This window comes from Lithobates pipiens, unplaced genomic scaffold (genome assembly GCF_037356315.1).
Source record: "Lithobates pipiens isolate NorthernLeopardFrog02 unplaced genomic scaffold, aLitPip1_a1.2 Scaffold_18, whole genome shotgun sequence".
NCBI classification, from domain to species: Eukaryota; Metazoa; Chordata; class Amphibia; order Anura; family Ranidae; genus Lithobates; species Lithobates pipiens.
In genome coordinates, this window is record NW_027507758.1 from 221909197 (window position 1) to 221931680 (window position 22484).

The 22484-nt window shown below is 41.4% G+C and overlaps 1 protein-coding gene across 5 annotated transcripts in view; it reads left to right on the top strand.

Moving 5' to 3' along the window:
- KMO (kynurenine 3-monooxygenase) overlaps positions 1-22484 on the top strand; it is a 145146-nt gene that overhangs the window by 113474 nt on the left and 9188 nt on the right. For 4 of the 5 annotated variants that reach the window (XM_077486618.1, XM_077486617.1, XM_077486615.1 and 1 more), the window contains 3 exons: positions 890-972; positions 5258-5359; positions 21502-21561. In XM_077486618.1, the coding sequence (XP_077342744.1) occupies positions 890-972; positions 5258-5359; positions 21502-21561 (245 nt within the window). The remainder of the gene's footprint in view (positions 1-889; positions 973-5257; positions 5360-21501; positions 21562-22484) is intronic. The other variant, XM_077486616.1, reaches the window with a different exon arrangement.

Below are 22484 nucleotides of genomic sequence, written 5' to 3' on the forward strand. Positions count from 1 at the left end.
CTGAGGTAAGGTAGTGTGGTGGTAGGGTTATAGTGAGGATTTTTTTTTTGTCTTTGTGGCTAAGTATAATTTTATGGAAAAAAAGGCTCCACACCTTAACAAAAGATTAGAAATGCCTCCCAAAATTTCCTAAATATTTGTTGTGTCAGGGTCTTTCAAAGCACAATATAAACTCAGGAAGCCAGCATTGGAAAAAATGACCCCAAATAACCTAAATTAGGTTCCGTCACCTTCAGGCTTCATTGGCTGTAAGTAAGTGAACAACTCAAACATGAGTGTCTCAAAGACTGCAACAGTAATGAGAAATTGCACTTTCATTCTTCATATTCCTGACACTGAACTAAAATAAGTGATTAAAAGATTCATATATTTGGGTATATTTTATTGTAAATCAAGCATTTAGTAGCATGTATGTTTTTTTTTTTGCAAATCATGAATGCAGATTGTAAATGACACATGTCTGTTAACACTTTAATCAGGAAGCATAGAAGATTCCTTGAATAAAAAAAAAAACTCTAAAAAGGTATAATATACTGTATACTTTCAAATAAGTTCTCAAATGAGGCCCAAATATTTCCATAGAAAATAAGTTTAATATTTTGGCAAAATAATAAAACGTGCACTGGACAGGATTTCATCAAACGGTTCCAACAATGACATGGTTGGTGAATCAAAATATCTATATCAGTCAGTGTATCCGAAACTGTACAACTGTTTGCAAAGTCCTCTCAAGAACGTTAAAGTTAATTTTGCATGACCAAACCTAATAATGAAGACCTGAAACATTCAATAAACTGAAGGGTTAATTAGTAATTGTAACAGTTGGCTGTGTATCTCTCTTGATTTTATTGTCTTCTTACCCGCTGCTTGATGAATGTTGTTTTTCTAGAAATCTGTATTCCTGAGTTTTCCAGACTTAGAGTGCCAGATGCCCATGCAATTTCTGATTTGGCTATGTACAACTACAAGGAGGTAAGTTGTTTTTTTACAATTTCTTGACTTGACTGTTGCAAAAAGGAACAAAATAATATGGATGGTGGTTACAAAAAAACATTTGTGCGGAGCAGTGTTAGATAGTTACAAAGTAGGTGAGGTTGAAAAAAGACACAAGTCCATAAAGTCCAACCTATGTGTGATTATAAGTCATTATTACCTTATATCAGGGGTTGACAAATTTGCTTTGAATTTAGGAGCCAGTTTTTTTTTTTTTTTTGTGTGTTTTTAAATTGTATGGATTCTCTGCTTTCGGGGTAAGGCCACTCATTTTCACCCCCTATCCCTAACTCACAATGGAGCACCTAGTCAATAACTCCAATGAAACGCTGTTACATCAGGGTTATGGGCTGACTAGGAAGAGTAAGGCTAGCAACAGATGGAACTGGCTGGCACTGGCAGGCACGTGGAACTGCCAGATGGCACTGGCAGGTGACACTGGTTTGGAACTGGCGGTGGCACGGGGCACTGATTGGCAGGTGGCCCTGGTTTGGTGATGGCAGGTGGCCCTGGTTGGCGGTGGCACTAGTTGTCACTGGCAGATGGCACTGATTGGCGGTGGCACTGGTTGGTGTTGGCAGGTGGCACTGGTTTGGAACTGGCAGGTGGCACTATTGGCACTGGTGGTGGCACTGGCACATGGCACTGATTGGCAGGTGGCACTGGTTGGCGGTGGCACTAGTTGTCACTGGCAGGTGGCCCTGGTTGGTGGTGGCACTAGTTGTCACTGGCAGATGGCACTGATTGGCGGTGGCACTGGTTGGTGTTGGCAGGTGGCACTAGTTGGCACTGATTGGCAGTGGCACTGGCAGGTGGCATTGGTTGGTGGTGGCACTGATTGGCACTGGCAGGTGGCACTGATTGGCGGTGGCACTGGTCGGTGGTGGCAGGTGGCACTGGTTGGTGGTTGCAGGTGGTATTGATTGGCGGTGGCACTGGTTGGCACTAGCAGGTTGCACTGGTGGTGGCACTGACACTGGCAGGTGGCACTGATTGGTGGTGGCACTGGTTAGCACTGGCAGATGGCACTGGTTGGCGCTGGCAGGTGGCACTGGCAGGTTTCACACGGAGCACTCTGTTACTGAAATGTAACAGAGGAGCTGTCAGAATTGAGCTTAATGTCGGAATGGGTGGGGCCCGGCCGGGTGGGCGGGACTCAGCAGCTATCAAACACCAGCCGATTGGGCTGCTTAATAAAAGGGGGGGGGCACATACACGTAGCGGCCCACCCAGATTCCATTTGCTGGTGTAGCTGCCGGGTCCCGCCCACCCCGACATCAAGCTGAAATCTGACAGATCCTTCTCTCTCCGTTGCTTGTCAGTTTCACACATTTAGCGGGGCGCCGCTGAGTGTGGAGGAGGGAGGAGGACGGCAGTCAGTATTCATGCGCTGCATGTCTGGGGCATCAATAGTGAGTGGGCTGGTGGCAGCTTAGGTGCCAGGTTGCAATTTCTGGACGCATTGGTGACCTGGCGCCTGGTGTTTGTCGAGCCCTGCCTTATATATCCCTGTATGTTTTGGTCATTTTGAAACTATCGATGCCTCCCACGCCTGTGAAACTGAATTCCACCTCCTTGCTGCTCTCACAGTAAAGAACCATCTATGTAGTTTATGGTTAAACCTCTTTTCTTCTAATTATGAGTGACTTGTTAAACTCCCTTCCTCAAAGTTTAATCCCTATTGTGGGGTCACCAGTATGGTGTTTGTAAATTGAAATCCCATCCCCTCTCAAGCATCTCTTCTCCAGAAGTGTAAGTGATGTTTGTATTACAGGTAATAAAGTTATATACATTTGCTAAAGATTGTGCATAGGAGGGGTGTTTGGGTGTGTTCACTTGCACATCCTTCTCAGAAAGCAACCCCCCTTCTTACTGCTCCCCTCATCTACCTTTAGTGTGCCCCCCTCCCATCTCCCAACTGCTCCTCTCATCGGTCTTCAGCAATTTCATGCATTTCTCCTCTTGTTCATCTACATAGTACCATGGTTTTGGTTTTCTCTTCCATCCCCATGTCCCTCTGTACTGTTACTCCTGCTCATTACTTTAGTACCTCACTTTTCATTTGCCTTTGGCTTTTTTTCCCCTCCCCATACTGTTTCTCTTTCTGCCACCCCTGATCAGCACCTTTGCCCCTCATCCAGAACCAATTTGACTGCTCCTCTTCTCTGATTCAATCACTTCCCCTGTATTGTGCCTCCACCTACAACATCCTACATTTAACATATCCCGTCTTACTGTTCCCGTCCAATGTACTGCCAGGGCACATCAACCCAAGCTAGTAATACCAGGACATTCACTTGGAAACTATTAATTGTACTACAAAAAAAAAATCTGTATTTTTCTCTTAAATTATACTTTTTGTGTTGGTTGTCTAGCTGTTTAGCTCTGCTAAGGAGTAGAAAGCCCTTAAAAAGGGGTTTCTTGACAAATAGGCCACAGTCTGTTGAAATTCACAGTATTTAGTCCTCTTCTATTATTTTCAGTACCAGTTTTTCCCAGGGATGCATCTTGAGTCCCATACTGGACACACTCTGCTGATCTGCTTGCCCAGCGAAGTATCTAGGTGATCATATTGATCAGATGAAACGGCAACAGTGGTCACTCATTGTGATGAGTCCATGTAATGGAAACCTAAAAAACATAGGGATAAACTGCTCTAAAACCGCATATGTGCAAAAAACGTCAGAGCTGCAACTCTTCTGTGAGATATGGCACAGTCCCAAAGCAAATGTTCAAACAAGGAGTTGCACTATGGTTGAAAAAGAAAACTTAATGCTCCAAATAACAGGGATCAAATAAATCTAAATGTGAGGCATGTATTCCTTAGCGATGTCCACATCATCCACCACCATATAGTATGTGATACTTCAGATGACACCTCCCCCATAAAGTGCTCGCTTACCAGATTGCACAGACCTCTTATCACATAAGGTCTGTGATGCTTGTGGCTTCAAACCCCGCCAGGCTTCAAACTCCCTTGTGGACTTATGGACTACCCATATGGGAAGCAATATGGTTTCCAAAATATAAAAGGCTCACCACAGCAAAAAAATCCTTAACTTTTTTTTAGAGTATACAAAGCATTGCACTTGCATCAAACTAATTGTATATTCATCTTTAAAACAAGATAGGCTGGCCGTAGTAGCAACACCTCACCACCTGGGACTCGAGAGTTACGTCAGCATGCCGCTCAGCTCTACGCTTTTTGTCATAGTCTGATGTTGTCTGGGGCACTTTCCTACATGTTTCATCATAGGTTGATGCTGTCTGGGGCACTCGTCCCAGGAGGACATCAGCCTATGATGAAACGCATAGGGGGGAGCAACATGCTGACATCACCGCAACTCTCGAGTCCCAGATGGACGGGTGCTGCATATACGGCTGGCCCGGTTTATCTTGTTTTAAGGCGCATATACAATTCGTCCAATAATATGTATACTCCAATAAAAGTTAAGGATTTTATACTTTGGTGAGCCTTTTATATTTTGGGGACCATATTGCTTCCTGGATGGGTGGTCCGTAAGTCCACAAGGGAGTTCTCTAGAGAATGTAAAGGCCCTTGCTGGGTTTGAAGCCACAAGCATCACTGACCTTCTGTGATAGGGGGTCTGTGCAAGCTGGTAAGTGAACAATTGTTTAGGTGTCATCTTAAGTATCGCATACTATACAGTGGTGGATGGTGTGGCTATAACTAAGGAATACATGCCTCATATTTGGATTTATTTGATCACTGGTGTTTGGAGCCTTCAGTTTTCTTTAACTATAGTGCAACTTCTTGTTTGAACAGTCCGTGTAATGGGGCTCATGCACGCTGCGCCATTTTACAGCTACAGTTTTTGGGTTCAAGCTTTTTTCTGCAGCCGTAAGCGGGAGCAGTGTTATCCTTTGTGTCCATGCACACACAGGCTCTTATCAGCATTTTGGTAGGGACATTTTCTGGCTAGAAAAAAACTCTAGAACTAGTGGTTTTGGAGAGGAGTTTTCAGCTGTAAAAACGCTCTAACTCTGATAAAAGCTTAAAGTGTCTATTCGTCATTTCTGAGCCATAAGCTTTTGTGTGAGTATAGTTTTGCTAACGCTACTGGCTTTTTTATACCATCCAACATGCATGAGGCCTAAGAGTTAGGTTAATCTCCATAAAAGGCTGTAAATTACACCCCTGGTAACAGACAGTCAAACCAAGCTGTCTTTTCTTCTTTTTTTTTTTTTTAAATCCCTTTCTTACAACACCATCTTTCTTTTTGTTTTGTTTTTTGTTTAACAGATGCGGGCTCATGTAAATTCAAAATGGTTCCTTTTTCGAAAACATTTGGACAATATTCTTCACACCCTAATGCCGTCTACTTTTATTCCTCTTTACTCAATGGTAAGAAAAATTGTTTTTCATATACACTATACTGTATTTTGAATAAGCTACAATGTCTTTGAACTTAATGAAACTTTTGCTATAACTAGGCCATACTCAATAGTCCAAATGGTTAAAGTAGCTTATTTATCAGTTATTGTTACATTTTATTTGAGTATTTGAAATATAACATCCAGTAAAACATGCCCCCCCCCCCCCCAGTGGAGGCTGGTGCTCAGAATATTTTTGGAGGGGGGACACAAACATACAGAAAAATTAAACTGTTAGTAATACAGGTCTGTAAATAGCCATTTATCAGCTAATTATGTATCATGTGGTTTGGTGATGATAGGGGCGCTATTAGAAAAAGAGGGGAAACCTCATATCTTAAGCATTACATTAAATGATTTATAAGGGAAAAAATACTACAATATCATCCGTACGTCATTATAGTGGTGTTGCGACCCACTAAGTATGCAATAATAAACAAAACAAAAAATTGAAAAATTATTTGAATAGTCCCAATTAGATACTGGAAAATAAGACATATATCCAAAGTAAAAAAAATCTTTGGAAAACAGCGCTGTCCAAAAAATTACTAATTTCTTCAAAAAAAGCCTATGCCAGTGAAGCAAGCTTTAAAAATAATAATATGAGTACTAACAATAAACTAAATATAAATTCTTGCCACAACACAATGTGAGATACCCACAATATACAAAAACCAAAAAATAAAGCTGCGCTAAAACTTATAAAGTGCCAAATTGATATTGTGAAATATTAAATTCTAATATCAAATACTAAACAGTGTATATAACCATAAAAATTTGCAAAAAAATACTCAAAAATTAAAACACATAAAAAGTCCAAAGAGTAAGAGAAACGCAAAGAAATAAATTTAGTCCATTGAAGTGGCTCTTTACAACACCCTTCAGATGTATAGCAGGTGCGCCCAGAGAGAGAGGTTCATCCACCACCAAATTCAGTAAGGATTACCAGCTGACAAGATCTCTTTTTAGGGAGATCATACAAGCTTGAAAACAAAACGATCGCTCCTGGTCTCTCCAATAGGTTCTGCTGGCGTCTCCAACTCCTATATCTCCTTTCTTTATTGTTCTGGACCTTCCGATCCCAGGAGAGGCTTGAACCTGGGTGGGTAGGTTCGGTAGGGGGGTGTAGTCTAATCCACGAGCATGGTGGTCTGGAGTCCGACCAAAAAAAAGGAACTTTTTATTTATTTATTTATTTATTTATTTTTTTTTTTTGGTCGGACTCCAGGCCACCATGCTCGTGGATTAGACTACACCCCCCCCTACCGAACCTACCCACCCAGGTTCAAGCCTTTCCTGGGATCGTAAGGTCCAGAACAATAAAGGAAGGAGATATAGGAGTTGGAGACGCCAGCAGAACCTATTGGAGAGACCAGGAGCGATCGTTTTGTTTTCAAGCTTGTATGATCTCCCTAAAAAGAGATCTTGTCAGCTGGTAAGCCTTACTGAATTTGGTGGTGGATGAACCTCTCTCTCTGGGCGCACCTGCTATACATCTGAAGGGTGTTGTAAAGAGTCAATTCAATGGACTGAATTTATTTCTTTGCGTTTCTCTTCCTCTTTGGACTTTTTATGTGTTTTAATTTTTGAGTATTTTTTTGCACATTTTTATGGTTATATACACTGTTTAGTATTTGATATTAGATTTTCATATATCCAAAGTGCATGCAAAGACTAAACCCCACAAATACAATTGTGATATGCTTCAATTAGATTCATTTTTAAAAATGCAGTAAAATCTTCTGAGATTAGTTAGAGATCCCTTCACCACTAGTGTGAACATGTAGGCACCCAATCATGATGATACAATGATCTTCTTACCAGATTATATTGACTACTTTAATTAAAAAGATAGTCAGCTGAGCTTGTGCTGGTGAGTGCCTGCTCACATGGAATATGACACGAACTCTATAGAGATCAACTTCCACCTCATAGGCTCAGATGGGGCATAAAGAAAGAGCAAACGATATCCATAGCGTATCTATTTAAAACAGAATTTTAAAAAACATAAAGCCAAATGGCTGCTTACATTACTCAGTGCCCGACCTGGCACTGGGGCTGCTCATTTATCTAATCATTTCTTAGTGTATTCGCGGTTCTTTGTTGTGTACGGCGTGCGTTCCACCGAATGCGACCGAAAACCAAGAGGACTGTAAATTTGCGTATCCGAACGTGACCAGATATCGCCTTGACGTACGTTTCGTTTTCACGTCTTTAGGAAGCGTATCTGGTCACAGGGTCAATGTTGTTTATAGTGTGCCAATCGATCGTAAAGAGCCAATAGAAAGTAGAAAGTTCATGTGCAGCCTCACTCAAGGTGTCTCCCCCTATCCTTCTCCCTACCCAATACAGACCTATAATAGGTATGGGCCTTTAGATAATAGACCGTCTGAATACAACTATTAAAAATCCATTAGGAACCAATACCCCCTGAGACCCCCCTAGAGGAACATTTAGAGGGAATTTTAGGGGGAGACCTGTACCCTATCAAAACCAACACCAAGAGGGGGGGAAATGGAGGGGATGGAAAGGGGCATATCGTATTCCACCCAGTTCCCCCACCCTCCGCAAGAACATACAGAAAACGAGGGAAGAGAGGAAGAGGCAGAAAGAAAAAGACAAATAAATGAGGGAATTTTCAATCTGGCAGGAGTTGAGCTTTCATAGAGAATTAGAAGTATTAAATCAAGGTTTGAAATATGCACTGAATAAAGATGCGGACAAATTTGAATTATTTGTTGACATCGAAAAATATGTTAGGAAACGTAATATTAAAAAACATTTTGCAAATCCTAATACAATAAGAAATGTATCTACCACGGATCATCTTTATGTACAAAGTGGGTTAAAAAAGAATTCTGTGTTTAATCCCAACAAAGGAATGCACCATCATATTGAAGTTTTTAAAGATATGGTACAGAATGAAGTTAGAAACTTGGAAATTAAAAGACAAACTAAAAATAAAACAATTTGGGAAGGCATTAAATCCATAGAGGAAAATAAACAAATAGTGGTTCGAGCAGCTGACAAAGGAGGAGGCCTGGTAATACTATCTCATGAATATTATTACCAGGAGATGGGAAGACTATTAAATGATTCTAATACATGTATCAAACTAAAAGAAGACCCTACTTCAAAATTAAGAACGGAACTTACAAATTGGGTAACAGAGGGCCTATATAAAAAAAATTCTAAATCAAAAGGAAGCCGATTACCTTATACCATACGCTCCAAAATTTCCAGTAATGTACATAGTACCAAAGGTACATAAAAATAAAGAGTGTCCCCCGGGCTGACCGATAAGTGGGATAGACTCCCTGTTTGCAAGACTAGGTGAGTACCTAGATGTTTTTTTTTTTTTAAACCACTAGTTACACAAAACCCATCATATCTTAAAGACAGCAGAGACCTGATAGTGATTTTACAGGATATAGTAACGACGGAGGATACCATCATGATTACAGTTGACATTGAGTCTCTGTATACGAATATCCAACATAAGGATGCGCTTATAGCACTAAAGTGGGTATTGTTAAAAGAATACAAATTAAAAAAAGGTTCAGATAAACTTTTTAATCAAAGGCCTAGATCTAGCAATGAGTAACAATTTTTTCTGGGCTAATAATGATTATTATAACCAGATAGGAGGAGTAGCCATGGGGGTACGCTATGCTCCCAGTGTAGCCAATGTAGTCTTGAATAAATGGAAGTCAGAAACCATCTTTAAAAATATGAGTAAATCTCTAATTTTTTTATAAAAGCTACATCGATGATGTTCTTTTCTGGAAGGGTAATCTAGATGGTTTTGAGAAATTTCTGAATCAAATGAATGGTAACCACTACGGTCTAAAATTTACAGCCGAACACAGCAATGTGGAAGTGAATTACTTGGACCTTTACTATCATAAAAAAAGCATAATAAGTTTGTCACTAAAACATACTTCAAAGCCACTGATAGAAATGCTTATGTGCCCACAATGGATAGGAGCAGTTCCGAAAGGACAATATATGCGACTAAAACGCAACTGTGTGTATGATAATGATTTCCATTCACAGGCCCAGATACTAACTGATAGGTTCTTAGAAAAAGGTTATTCTTTTAAAACCCTAACAAAGGTGGGGACGCAGGTGTCCCAGATAGATAGACAAACATTATTGGTACCAAAAGCTAAATCTGAATACCAAGGGGCCACAGCTTTTGTAACGGGTTTAATAGACAGTATAGACAGATGGAAGCCATTTTCAAAAGACATTGGCCCATTTTGTTGCAAGATAAAGACCTGGTGTCCATAATTCCACACAATCCTAAATTCATCTATAGAAGAGCACCAGACCTAAGAAATCAAATAGCTCGTAATGTCCCAGATCCCCCCAAAAAACTGTCAACCTTTCTGGATGGATCCGGTTTCCATTCTTGTACTAGATGCAGGGCCTGCAGACTTACTAGAGGGCTGGGCTTATCTAAGAACGTTTCCCAGTTTCAATCCAAAGTCGCACAAAAAGAATATACAATTAAACCACTAATTACATGTAATTCGGATCATGTTACATATGTGTTAGCATGTCCCTGCTCAATACAGTACGTAGGCCGAACAACTAGACAATTAGTTCTATATCTCCTCATTTTGGGAGCATGGTACCAACATTTGGATCAAGCCTCTATTTATCTGCAATAAAGACGAACGCTATAAAGATATACAGTAAACTAAGGTGCATACAAATTAAGAAGGATTTAGGAGACAAAGGGGTGGATAAATAAAAGTAATGAAATTGGAAGGTGTTTTAAATGAGAAATGTATAAATGTATTATTGGTTAGTGCCTTTATAATAGTGATATGGAGAGGCCTCTACCATCTAGTTGATTTCATATAGAGTGACATCTAGAGGTTAACTATAAGAATGACAGAGGGATACCCTATTGCTAAGATTTTGAGTCATCATGATTTGTAAATAGTCTATATATTTTTTTTATATATTTTTTCTCCTCTGATGTTTTTTGATTAATAAATGTTACTTTCTGACGTTAAAAAAACGCTCACTAAAAATAGTAAGTAAAATATGCTGTTCAATATGCCTTGAGTGGGACTGAGGCTGCGCATGAACTTTTTACTTTCTATTGGTTCTTTACGATCGATTTGGCACACTATAAATAACGTTGACCCTGTGACCAGATACGCTTCCTGAAGACGTGAAAACAAAACGTAAGTTGAGACGGTATCTAGCCACGTTCGTATACGCAAATTCCCGGTCATCGTGGTTGTTGGTCGCATTCGGTGGAATGCACGCCGTGCACAAGCTCAGCTGACTATCTTTTTAATTAAAGTAGTCAATATAATCTGGTAAGGAGATCATTGTATCATCATGATTGGGTGCCTACGTGTTCAAACTTGTGGTGAAGGGATCTCTAACTAATCTCAGAAGATTTTACTGTATTTTGGAAAACAAATCTAATTGAAGCATATCACAATTGTATTTGTGGGGTTTAGTCTTTGCATGCACTTTGGATATATGTCTTATTTTCCAGTATCTAATTGGGACTATTCAAATCATTCATTTTTCAATTTTTGTTTTTTTGTTTATTATTGCATGCTTAGTGGGTCGCAACACCACTATAGTGACGTACGGGTGATATTGTAGTATTTTTTCATTTATAAATCATTTAATGCTTAAGATATGAGGTTTCCCCTCTTTTTCTAATAGCGCCCCTATCATCACCAAACCACAGTTAATCAAGTTTCTTACTTTAGATTCTTTTTAGGGAGCAGCTATAAAATTATCGCTATATGTCTGTGATGGCGAACCTTGGCACCCCAGATGTTTTGGAACTACATTTCCCATGATGCTTAACTACACTGCAGAGTGCATGAGCATCATGGGAAATGTAGTTCCAAAACATCTGGGGTGCCAAGGTTAGCCATCACTGCTATATGTAATAGTTGTTCTATTAGAGTTAATCACAATTAGTATCACAAGAAATTTAACAAGTGGCGCGGAGTTTATTGTAGCTGTTATCAGCTGCATGCACACATATAATTATGTATCATACTGCTAGATAAAACTGTGCCCATCAAATGCAGCCTCACTATGCCCATCGTATGCAGCCTCACTGTGCCCATCACAGTAGGCCAATCACATCCACATTTCCACAAGTAAAATAAAATAAAACCACTTAACATAAGGTGTCCCCATCAGAGTCCTCCTTTACATCTAAATTATCAGATGGAACCTGCAAATTAAGATGTAATTGTCTAATATTTATTGCAGTAGATCTACCTGGAATAAAACCATACTGATCTGAATGCACAATCTTAGAGATTACATTTGCCAATCTAATGGTTAACACTTTTGCCAATAGCTTCACATCTGAAGTGAGTAATGATATTGAGCGATATGATTCTGGGCAGGTTATTAGAGGTCTTACCAGGTATTAATAAAACTGTAATAATCGCCTCATTCATAGAGGAAGCAAGGTAACCACACTCCAATGCTACATTAAGTACCTCCAATAGTTCAGGCAATAAATTGGCTCCATACTTTTTCTAATCCTCCCCTGGGAACCCATCAGCACCTGGGGCTTTGTTGGGTCTGCTGGCAGCAGCAACCCGAAGTTCCTCTAAGGTAAGAGGTTTATCCAAAATCTCCCTTTCTGCTGCCGACAGTTCTGGTAACATAATGGTGTCAAGAAAAGATTGCAGTTCAGCCTCTTCATAAGATACTTTACTGCTATATAAATCTTTGAAGAAAGTACTATGTACTATTTTAGTTGAGGATTCTTGCATACTGCCACATGAACCAAAGTTTTTTGGGCTTTTATGAGAGGAGACCCATGTTTTCCTCCTCCTCAAAATAGGTTTGCATGACATTGTTCTCTTTTGCCATCAATGTTCTTAATTGCTCTTTTGTTTGATTGTTATATGTTACATAGAAAAACAAAAATCTGTAACCCTAAGTTGTTATACTATGAAAATTTCTTGAATAAAAACTATTGAACTAAAAAAATAGGTTTGCTGAAGGAAAAAAACATTTCTGCTCTGAGTTTTTTAATAAATACAGGCTTTTTTTTTTTCAATTAACAACGTTTTATTGAAGTAAAGCACAGATATCAAAAACATAGCTTACAGTATTAAACACACATGGAAGGAGTTTACAGCAGAGTACCTACATTTTGCATTCTATAGTACATTCAGCATAGAATATGGATTTGTACATAAACATTATAGCCCTTGTAGCAATCAGCACTATGGGTATCAAACCAACAGCAGATTTATGCACTTGGAAATGGTGGGGTCTAACGATGGCTATATGCAGGTATCGGAATCATTCAGCCAGCGGTCCCACACTTTATTATATTTGAATGGGCACCCCCCTATTGATGTAAATGCACTTTTTGTATGGCAAAGTCAGGTTAATCTCAGCTTTCCACTCCGCTTGGTGGTGTAGATCTCATCCACTGCCTGGCGATAAGCTTTCTCGCAGCGAACAAAGTTTCCTGCAGGAATAACTTAGTATTTCTGTCAAGTACTCCCGGGTATACACCCAACAGGCATTGTTTGGGATCCAGACCAACAGGTGTGCCCATATTGTCATGCAGAAAATTCACCACCTGAACCCAGAACCCTTGTAACAAAGGGCATGCCCATAGGAGATGGAAAAAGGTGCCAGTTGTCGCCTTGCACATTGGACAGCTAGGGGGAAACTCAGGCTTATATTTCGCTATTCTAAGCGGGGTGAGGTAAGCCCTATGCAGTATATAAATTTGGGACATTCTATCTGATAATTTGGGGGACACCTCCCTGCACGTCTCAAGTGCTTCTTCCCATTCTTCATCTGTCATTTGATCTAGGTCCCTCTCCCAGCTCACCTTTTGGGGCATATGCGACCTTGGTGGCGATTGGGGCAGATAGCAATAAGGCCCTTGGGATCCTCACTCTTAGCCACAGATAGAATGGGGTTGGGGGTGGGATGTGGGTATGCTCCCCGAGGGAATTGTGCATTAGTCGCATGCCTAACCTGCATTTATTGAAAGTACATGTTGTATGGTATTGCAAACTCTTCCTGCAGTTGGTTAAAGGGCTTGGGAGTGCTTCCAGAAACTAAGTGGTGTAGGTAAAACACCCCACACTTGCTCCATAGTTCCTGCCCTTGTATGGTAGCAAATTCCTTCATATGATTATTATTCCACAGTGGGGTGTAATCATTGTAAGTTGGGATTCCCAATCTGCCAGAGGCTATATCCCAAATACGTCTGTATTGATGTAGAATGGGTGCGATATCATCACCTAAGCCCCTGCAGTTTGTGCCCATAGTGATAGCATATAGTGGATCACCTGTACGTTTCATAGTTTCATAGTAGTTTCATAGTTAGTAAGGTTGAATAAAGACACCAGTCCATCCAGTTCAACCTGAGTGAGTGTCTACCCCTATCCCTGTACATTGCACACTCACATTGGTCCCTACCCTCAAGGAGCCCACAATCTAAGGTCCATTCATATACTAAGGCCAATTTTGGACAGAAGCCAATTAACCTACCTGCATGTCTTTGGAGTGTGGGAGGAAACCGGAGTACCCGGAGGAAACCCACGCAGGCACAGGGAGAACATGCAAACTCCAGGCAGGTAGTGTCGTGGTTGGGATGCGAACCAGCAACCCTTTTTACTGCTAGGTGAGAGTGCTAACCACTACACCACTGTGCTGCCCTATTGAGTTGAGCCCATTTGGGGCAGATCAAGGTCATGAAGCGATCACCATCAGCTTTGTCAAGATGGAAAAATTGGGAAAGCTGTGCTGCAATGTAGTAATGGTTAAAATCCGGTAAGGCCATACCTCCCCTATCCGTCTGTTTCTTGAGCTTTTGCCAAGCCAGCTTATGTCTATTTCTACCCCAAACAAAGGGACCTAGAAGGGCTTCTAGTTTCTTGAAATATTTTAGGGGGAGGTATATTGGAGAATGCCAAAGGGCATACAACACCTTGGGCAATAGAATCATTTTGATAAGATTAATGCTACCCCATACCCCCAGAGGAAGGCGGGACCATGTAAGAAGTTTATTTCTAATTAGAGAGAAAAGGGGTTTAATATTCAGGGTTATATAATCTCTCGGAACTCTGGATATATACAAACCCAAATATTTAATTGTCGCGGCTCTCTGCAAGGGAAGGTCGTTCTGGGACCGGGTTGGGGGAAAGCTATCCAGCGGTAAAATCTGGGACTTATTCCAGTTAATTTTTAGGCCAGAAAACACTCCAAACTGTTCTATAACCATCAAAGCCCTAGTCAAGGAGGAGTCGAGTCAGAAAGATACAATAGCGTATCATCCGCATAGAGGCTGATCTTCTCAATAACATGTCCCACTCGCAGACCCTTAATTACTGGGTCAGCTCGTATAGCTATAGCTAAAGGCTCCACCGCCAAGGCATATAGGAGTGGGGATAGTGGACAACCCTGTCTTGTACCCCTACCAAGATTGAATAACGGGGAAGGCCATCCATTTGCCACCACCTTGGCCATCGGTTCGTGATACAAAAGCCGCACCCATCGTATAAAATTAGAGCCAAAACCATAGCTCTGCAGACATCTCCACAAATAGGGCCACTCAACTGAGTCAAACGCTTTTGCTGTGTCAAGTGATACGACAACTCGCGTACCTACTTCCTCATGTTGGGTTTGCAGATTAATAAAGAGTTTTCTGAAATTAAAGGATGTGTTGCGGCCTGGCATAAAGCCCGCCTGATCTGGGTGGATAAGTTTGAGAATAACCCGATTGAGACGCAGAGCAAGGATTTTAGCTAGAATTTTAATTTCCACCTGCATGAGATGGGACGGTACGATTCCGGGAGCAAGGGGTCTTTCCCTGGCTTAGGTATCAGGACTATGGTGGCCTCTTTCATGGAGGCAGGTAGTTCAAATGTTTGGAACAAGTGGTTGTAAAGTATCAGCAGCTTGGGCGAAATAACTTCAGAAAAATGTGCGTAAAATTCTATCAGCAGGCTGTCCGAGCCTGGGGCCTTAGAGTGGGCAAAACTAGCAACCGCAACAGTAATCTCTTCTAGGGTAAGTGGGGCCTCTAACATGTCAATTTGTTCTGCCGTGAGTTGAGGGAAGTCTACCTTTTCTAAAAAAGAAGAGTATAGGGCTGAAAAGAATTCCGTAAATTTAGTCGTCACTTCTAATGCGTCAGATCTCAGGGAATTACTTGGGCCTTGTAGAGTAATCACTACCGGGGGTTTTCCCTCACTGTGTGTCAGGTATGATAAGTCTGCCAGCCCGCTCTCCATGTAAAAAAAATTTTTGTTTGAGAAAGAACTGCTTTTGTTTGGCTTTCACATAATGTATACGGTCTACCACCCTGGTTTGCAGGCAGAGTTGGGGCGCGTTAGCAGCCGAGGGGTCCCGTACAAGACTACTTTCCACCACAGCCAACCCCGCCAGAGCCACCTCCAACTCCTCCACTGACTTTTCTTTAATTTTATTAATGTGGAACACTAGGGTAGCATGGGCATGGAGTTTGAAGGTCTCCCAAACCACGAGGGGCTTGCTGAATAATCATTATACTCAAAGAAACAACGCCATTCAGCAGTGAGTTCCTCCCCTCTCTGGCAACAATGTAAGCCAAAAGGGATTCAAATGCCACGTCCGTTTTGGTTTGTGCATCAGAATGCTAAGGGAGATCTGGTATGGGCTATGGTCCGATAGGGACCGTGGGCCAAAGGATGCATCTAGTAGACCAGGAGTAAGACCCTGTGAGATAAATATGTAGTCTATCCAGGACATTGTATTATGGGATGAGGAGAAACAGGAGAAAGCCCGCGTGGTAGGGAACCTGTGCCTCCACGAGTCCACCAGATGGAAGGATGCTATCAATTTCAGCAGCTTACTATTCCCGGCAGAACCCCCCATAAGATGCGTAGGGTGTATACGATCCAGCCTAGGATCCATGACAGCATTAAAGTCGCCTAACCATATTGTCGGTGTGGTATCATACTTTGCCATGAAGGAGAAACCCGCCAGTAATACAGAGGCGGTGAACGGTGGGGGAACATAGCAGGCCAAAATAAGTAGGGGTTCACTATATAATTTTGCATATATAAATACATATCGCCCTTGTGGGTCTGTGAGCACTTCCCCTAGTTCAAAATGGACAGTTTTGGTGATCAACACCGCCACTCCCCGTGAATGGGACGTGTGGGTCGAATTATACATCCATCCCACCCAGGGACGACGCAGAGTCATCTGCAACTTCCCCTCTACATGTGTCTCCACCAATACAACCACATCCGCCCTGCATTTCTTAAGAATTGTGAATACCGCTGCTCATTTTATTTTGTCTCTTAGCCCTCTCACGTTCCACGTGAGGAATGTCAATGATGCCATATCAGGTGTTAAGCCAGCGTAAAATGCATGTGTGTAGGTAACAGGGTGCATTACCCCGGTTACCCCAAAGGATGTTAGTGTTATGCCACGTACACACGACAGGACTTAAGTCCGGCAGACTTTCGACGGAGTTCTGACGGAGTTCTGACAGAGTTCTGACGGACTTTCCGAATGAACGGACTTGGCCACACACAATCACACCAAAGTCCGACGGATTCGAACGTGATAACATATGACTGGACTAGAATAAGGAAGTTCATAGCCAGTAGCCAATAGCTGCCCTAGCGTCAGTTTTAGTCCGTCAGACTAGCACACACACGAGCGGATTTCTGGGTCCGGCAGAGTTCTGGCGGAAAAATTTGAAGCATGTTCCATTTCTAAAGTCTGTCAGACTTTTGCGAATCAAAAGTCCGTTGCAGCCCACACACGATCGAATAGTCTACCGGAATCATTCCGTCAGACTTTTGATGTTGAAAAGTCCGGTCGTGTGTACGGGGCATTAGGCTGCCCGTAGGTCCGCCTCTGCCGTAGCATTCTCTGCACATTAATAAAACATAACTTGTCATCCAGCAAATAGGTGCTTTTACTTCGTACTATACAGTATGTATATACCATTCTAATCCTTAAAACCAACCGCCCTACCCAACCCTCCCCCCACCCCGCATATCCCTAACCTTATGCGGGCATCATCCCAAAACCGAACACATGTAACCGTCCCAGAGTCCAAAAGGATAGTACAAAGAAGGATCATCTTGGCCCAATGGGATCCGAGCAGCACAAACGCAGCACCAGAGATCCTGAACACAAGCAACAGTAACAGGTAAACAGGCCATGCCCAGGCTCTCCGGTGTAACAAATGGTGCAAATGCACCGTCCTCCCGTCGCAGCTCCATGCATAGTAGATCATACTCTGGGTGTGCATCGGGGGTTTAGTTCGCTGCACAATACAACAGTTCAGCAGGACACACATCTTTCCCAAGCTCCCACCACATCTGTGGTGCAGAATTGCGTCCCATCCATCTAAGGACGGTAGGATAGAAAATAGTACAAATGGTAAATTGGTTCATGTGGCTCCAGTAATGGCTTAACAGATATTCCATGTGCAGTAATAAGGGTGTGGAAAACTAGCTGGCATACAGTATAGTCCGGGGGTTCTGTCCACCCATCTGTAGTATATTTCCAAGTAAGTCATGATAAACAGCAGTTATTAAATAGGGTAAAGATGCGTACAACCATGAGCTCCCCAGATTCCACACCAGGATAAGTCATCAGTCATCATACTCACAACCTCTTCAGGCTCTGTGAACTGCAGCAGGACGGCGTTCCAGCCAGGCAATCGCCTCTTCAGCTTCCTCAAAAAAGGACACTTTGTCATCATGTTCAATGCGGAGTTTAGCTGGAAATAACAGAATATTTATAGTTGCGGATCCTTAATCTGCGTTTGGCTTCCAGAAAGGTGCGGCAACGTCTCTGAACCTCCGCTGAAAAATCTGGGAATAAAGCAAGCTTAGCATTGCCGAACTCGATATTGCCTTTTAGTCTAGCCAGGCGCAAGGCTGTGTCTCTGTCTTTAAAGTTAAGCATTTTAGCTATAAATGTTCGCTGGTCTGGCCAGCATGCGGTGGGCTCCGAATCCGAATTTGAATTTCGTACACGAATTACAAAATGCGAATCTTTTCTTCGTACGAAACGAAACAAATTGTTTGCCGGCGCCCATGTCTACTGAATAGACGTTTTTATCTCTGGAGTAAATTCCTTTTTTTTAATGAATGCTAACATTCTGCTGGCTTTCTTAGCTGCGGCTTGACACTGCATGCTATTTCTCAGTCTGTCTTCTACTAGGACCCCTAGATCCTTCTCCATTCTGGAAACCCCTAGGGGTTCTCCCCCAAAAGAGTAACTTGTATTTAGATTTTTACCCCCCAAGTGCATTACCTTATATTTACCTGTGTTTAAACCTCATTTGCCATGCAGTAATCCATTCCAATAATTTATTCAGGTCTTCTTGTAAAGTCTCTATATCCTGCTGTGTTGTTGTCTTGCATATTTTTGTGTCGTCAGGGAAACCCTGAGATTGAGCTATTTATCCCATCATCTATATCATTTATAAATAAATTAAACAGAATTGGACCCAGCAAAAAGCCTTGAGGTACCCCATGAAGCTGATGCTACTGTAGTGCTACCCCTGTAGGGGCCACTGTAGTTTAACAGGTTCTTTTTCACTATAGTGCAGAGGCAGCCAGGCATGCAGCAACAGTCCATTTACTCCAGCTCATTGGTCAGTCTAGCGGTGTATCTTATGATTTTATTGCTTAAAGGAACTGGGGAGGGACTTGGGGTGGTGTGGAATATTCCAGAACACTTGGATACAATTTTATGGAGGGTAATAATCCAATCAGCAGTAGCAGTTTCTTTTCGCTGAGCACCGTGAAATCTTTTGTAAATCAGATGCAGCAAAACTGCAATAGTCATTTAACTTTTGGCTGAGGACCATGATGGAGCTTCCAGAACAGACAAGCTAGACTTGAATAGTCTATATGTTCATGGTTTGGAACCATAAAGTGGCTTTCAGAACAAATAAGAGGCTTAACTTACAGAATCCCTGAACGAGATCAGTCAATAACTGTGGGTATAGAATTGGGTATATGGGCTGGTATATGTATGTATGTATGTATGTATGTATGTATATATATGTATGTGTATATGTATGTATGTATATATATATATATATATATATATATATATATATATATATATATATATATATATATATATATATATATATGTATATATATGTAGTATGTTTGTTTGTTTTATTTTATTTTTTTTAATTATATTTTTTTGGTTGAACTGGATGGACTTGTGTCTTTTTTCAACCTGACTAACTATGTAACTATGTAACTATGTAATAAGTGCAGCCTCTTGTAAGTAATGTAGTCTAGCATCCAGCCTCAGTGGCGTTAGGGACCAGCCATCCCTCTCCTCTCAGGTCACTGATCTATCCCCTCAGGAGGGAGAAAAGATGATCTTTTCAGGGGTCCAAACTATTTAACAGCTCTCCCAGCCATCATCTGGGCACACCTCCCCAAGGAATGGTTGGGCCTTGCTCAATATTCAGGCTGGTCATTTTGACGTCTCCTTCCCTAATCTGCAAAGATTTCTTCTAGCGCATGGAGAAGCAATCAAACTTCCAGCCTGTGCAGCCCTGAGCAGACCAGAATAAAAAAAACTCTGCTCCCCTGGCTATAGCAGGAGCCAATAACTAAATTTTCCTAGTAGGGTGCTATACTACATAAAATGTATACAGTGCTCCCAGTGAACGCATATGTTAATCAGGAAAATAGTTTGTCTAAACATTGCGATGTGCTAAAACAGTTAGTCAACCTTGACTGCTCTACACTCTGGTATGAAGGGGCTCCTAAAATGTGTCTAAACCCAAAAGCACAAATTTAAATATATATTGCAGATTGCCAGTCCTTAAAGTGGAACTAAAATTTTAATTAAACCCCAAAAAAATTGCAAGCAGACACGCTTTTTATTGCAGGAAAGACCAGCAATCTATGAATGGAGGACGGGCAGATGATTGAATAGTCTACCATCTCCATTCATAGATTGTGTTTTATTAATAGAAGTTGTAGTACAGCTTCTATGAATTGAGGAGTTGGGCAGAAAGGGCAGGCATAGTTGGGCACGCTTGATGAATGCTTGTCATAGCTTCCACAATTCCATTAACCTCTGCCACATCGGAAAATTTGTGGTGGAAACGAAGGGATATTTGAAGAGGAAGGATTTGCCTAAACCAGGAGACAATAGCACAAGGGTCACACACTCATAGTAAATGTCCTTTTTTTTTTTTTTTTTTACCTAAACTTAGGCTTTAATCTTGCAGTAGTAAACCAGTAACTTGCAACTGCGTGTGTTCCTAATTCTCAGACCCACTGTCAATCAACCCAACATCAATAAGAATATTTGTTTCTAGTATTACTGTCAAGTTAACTGACGCATACATGCATTGTTGAACATGTAAGCTGTAAAGAAAACCTGGTCATGAACGGATTAATCTAATTTATATCATGAACAAAGCACTTGCCTACTCCATGCTACTCCATGCAATGGAGTGAAGAAACTGATTGCTATGAAGGGTTGATAGAGGCAGGAGGTTATACAAGAAGATGAGGAGAAGCAGAGGAATATTTTACATCCTCCAATCTTCCAGAAGTAAATATGAAGATGAGGGGGATCATTGTGCAGAAAAAGCAGCTTGGAAATGAGGCTTTGCTCCCAACTCCACATCAAGTACAAATCCACATCAAGTACATGTGTGTATGAGGAAATTAAACTTTTTTTTTTTTCCTCTTCTTCTTCTTTTCTTTTCTTTTTCTCTTCTTTTCTCTTTTCTTTTTTAATTTGCTGGCTGAACAAAACAATTACTTGTCTTTGGCCTGCATTAGATATTTGCCCAGCAGAGAGTTTAAGTTCCATTTTGTTTGACTCTATAATAGTGTTAGAATTTTACAGGAAATGTCACAGAATTGACAAAGTCTGGTTTTGAATCTTTTTTACTGAAAGGTCATATATTAAAGATTTTTAATTATGTGAAGATAATGTATCACATTTAAGACTGTTATGTGCGAGATACCTTGGTTAAAAACCTCTATTCATTATTACAGGGTTAAAAAACAGGATTTCTGTGTTATTTTCCCCCCAAAAAACTACACATTTATCAGCATATTTTTGTTTTAGGTAACTTTCAGCAGAATACGATATCATGAAGTGATCTTGCGCTGGAAGTGGCAAAATAAGGTAAGCAGGACTCCAGTTCATGGAAGTTCATGTATATATAGTTTGACGATATAAGAAGCTATTAATAGAGCCTTTAGTAATATGTTTAGTGTCTACTATTAATAAAAATAAAATTAAAAGTTGGTTTGGTTTAAAGAAGTTTATAGCAATAAATGCTGCACATGGGCAGGCTAACCTATAAAACAGCTCAAATATGTACCAGGGACTTTTTTATGGAAAAAAAAAAAGATTTTGATTTAAGAGAAAAAATAACCTAGAAATTTTAAACAGTAGTTGTAATGCAAATCTGTTTTACCAACTGTTAACCATACAAGTGAGAGTCATTTTAACAATGCATAAGCCTTGAAACCATTGGTCCAGTTGCAAATCATTCTACGGGTTCATGTGGACAACAGTAACAGCAACAAGTAACTCAAACAAAAAGGTTGTCTTTAAAAGTCTTTCTTTCTCCCTTCGTCTTTCAGGACAGCACCTGGAGAGAGCGCAGCTCCGCCCACTTTCCCAGGAAACACTGCAGATCACTTTAAAAGACCGGACACTTCCACCATGGCCTCAGTTGTAGTGTTTCCTCCGGCCATGGTGGAAGCGCTGCAGGGAACCAAGGGGTGCTGCGCTCTCTCCAGGTGGGGAGGGTTTGAGGCATGCCACTGTTGCGCGGTTGGTACAGACCTGGCCAAGCTTCCTCCCTTCACGCGCGGGGGTCGCTTCGGTGCCCGCTCTCCTTCATACCCAGGGGGGTCAGGCTGTGGAGGTTCCTCCTTCCTTAGACCGGCGGCTAGGTTTTGTACGCGGCCGAGATTCATATCTCGCGCCGTTCGTCAGGCTCATGCCTTCCGGGTCCGGATGGCGAGTGCGTCATTTTTCTGGCCGGGGGCGGAACTTTCGACGACGCGGCTTCCGGTTCCGGCCGCTGGAACGCAGGG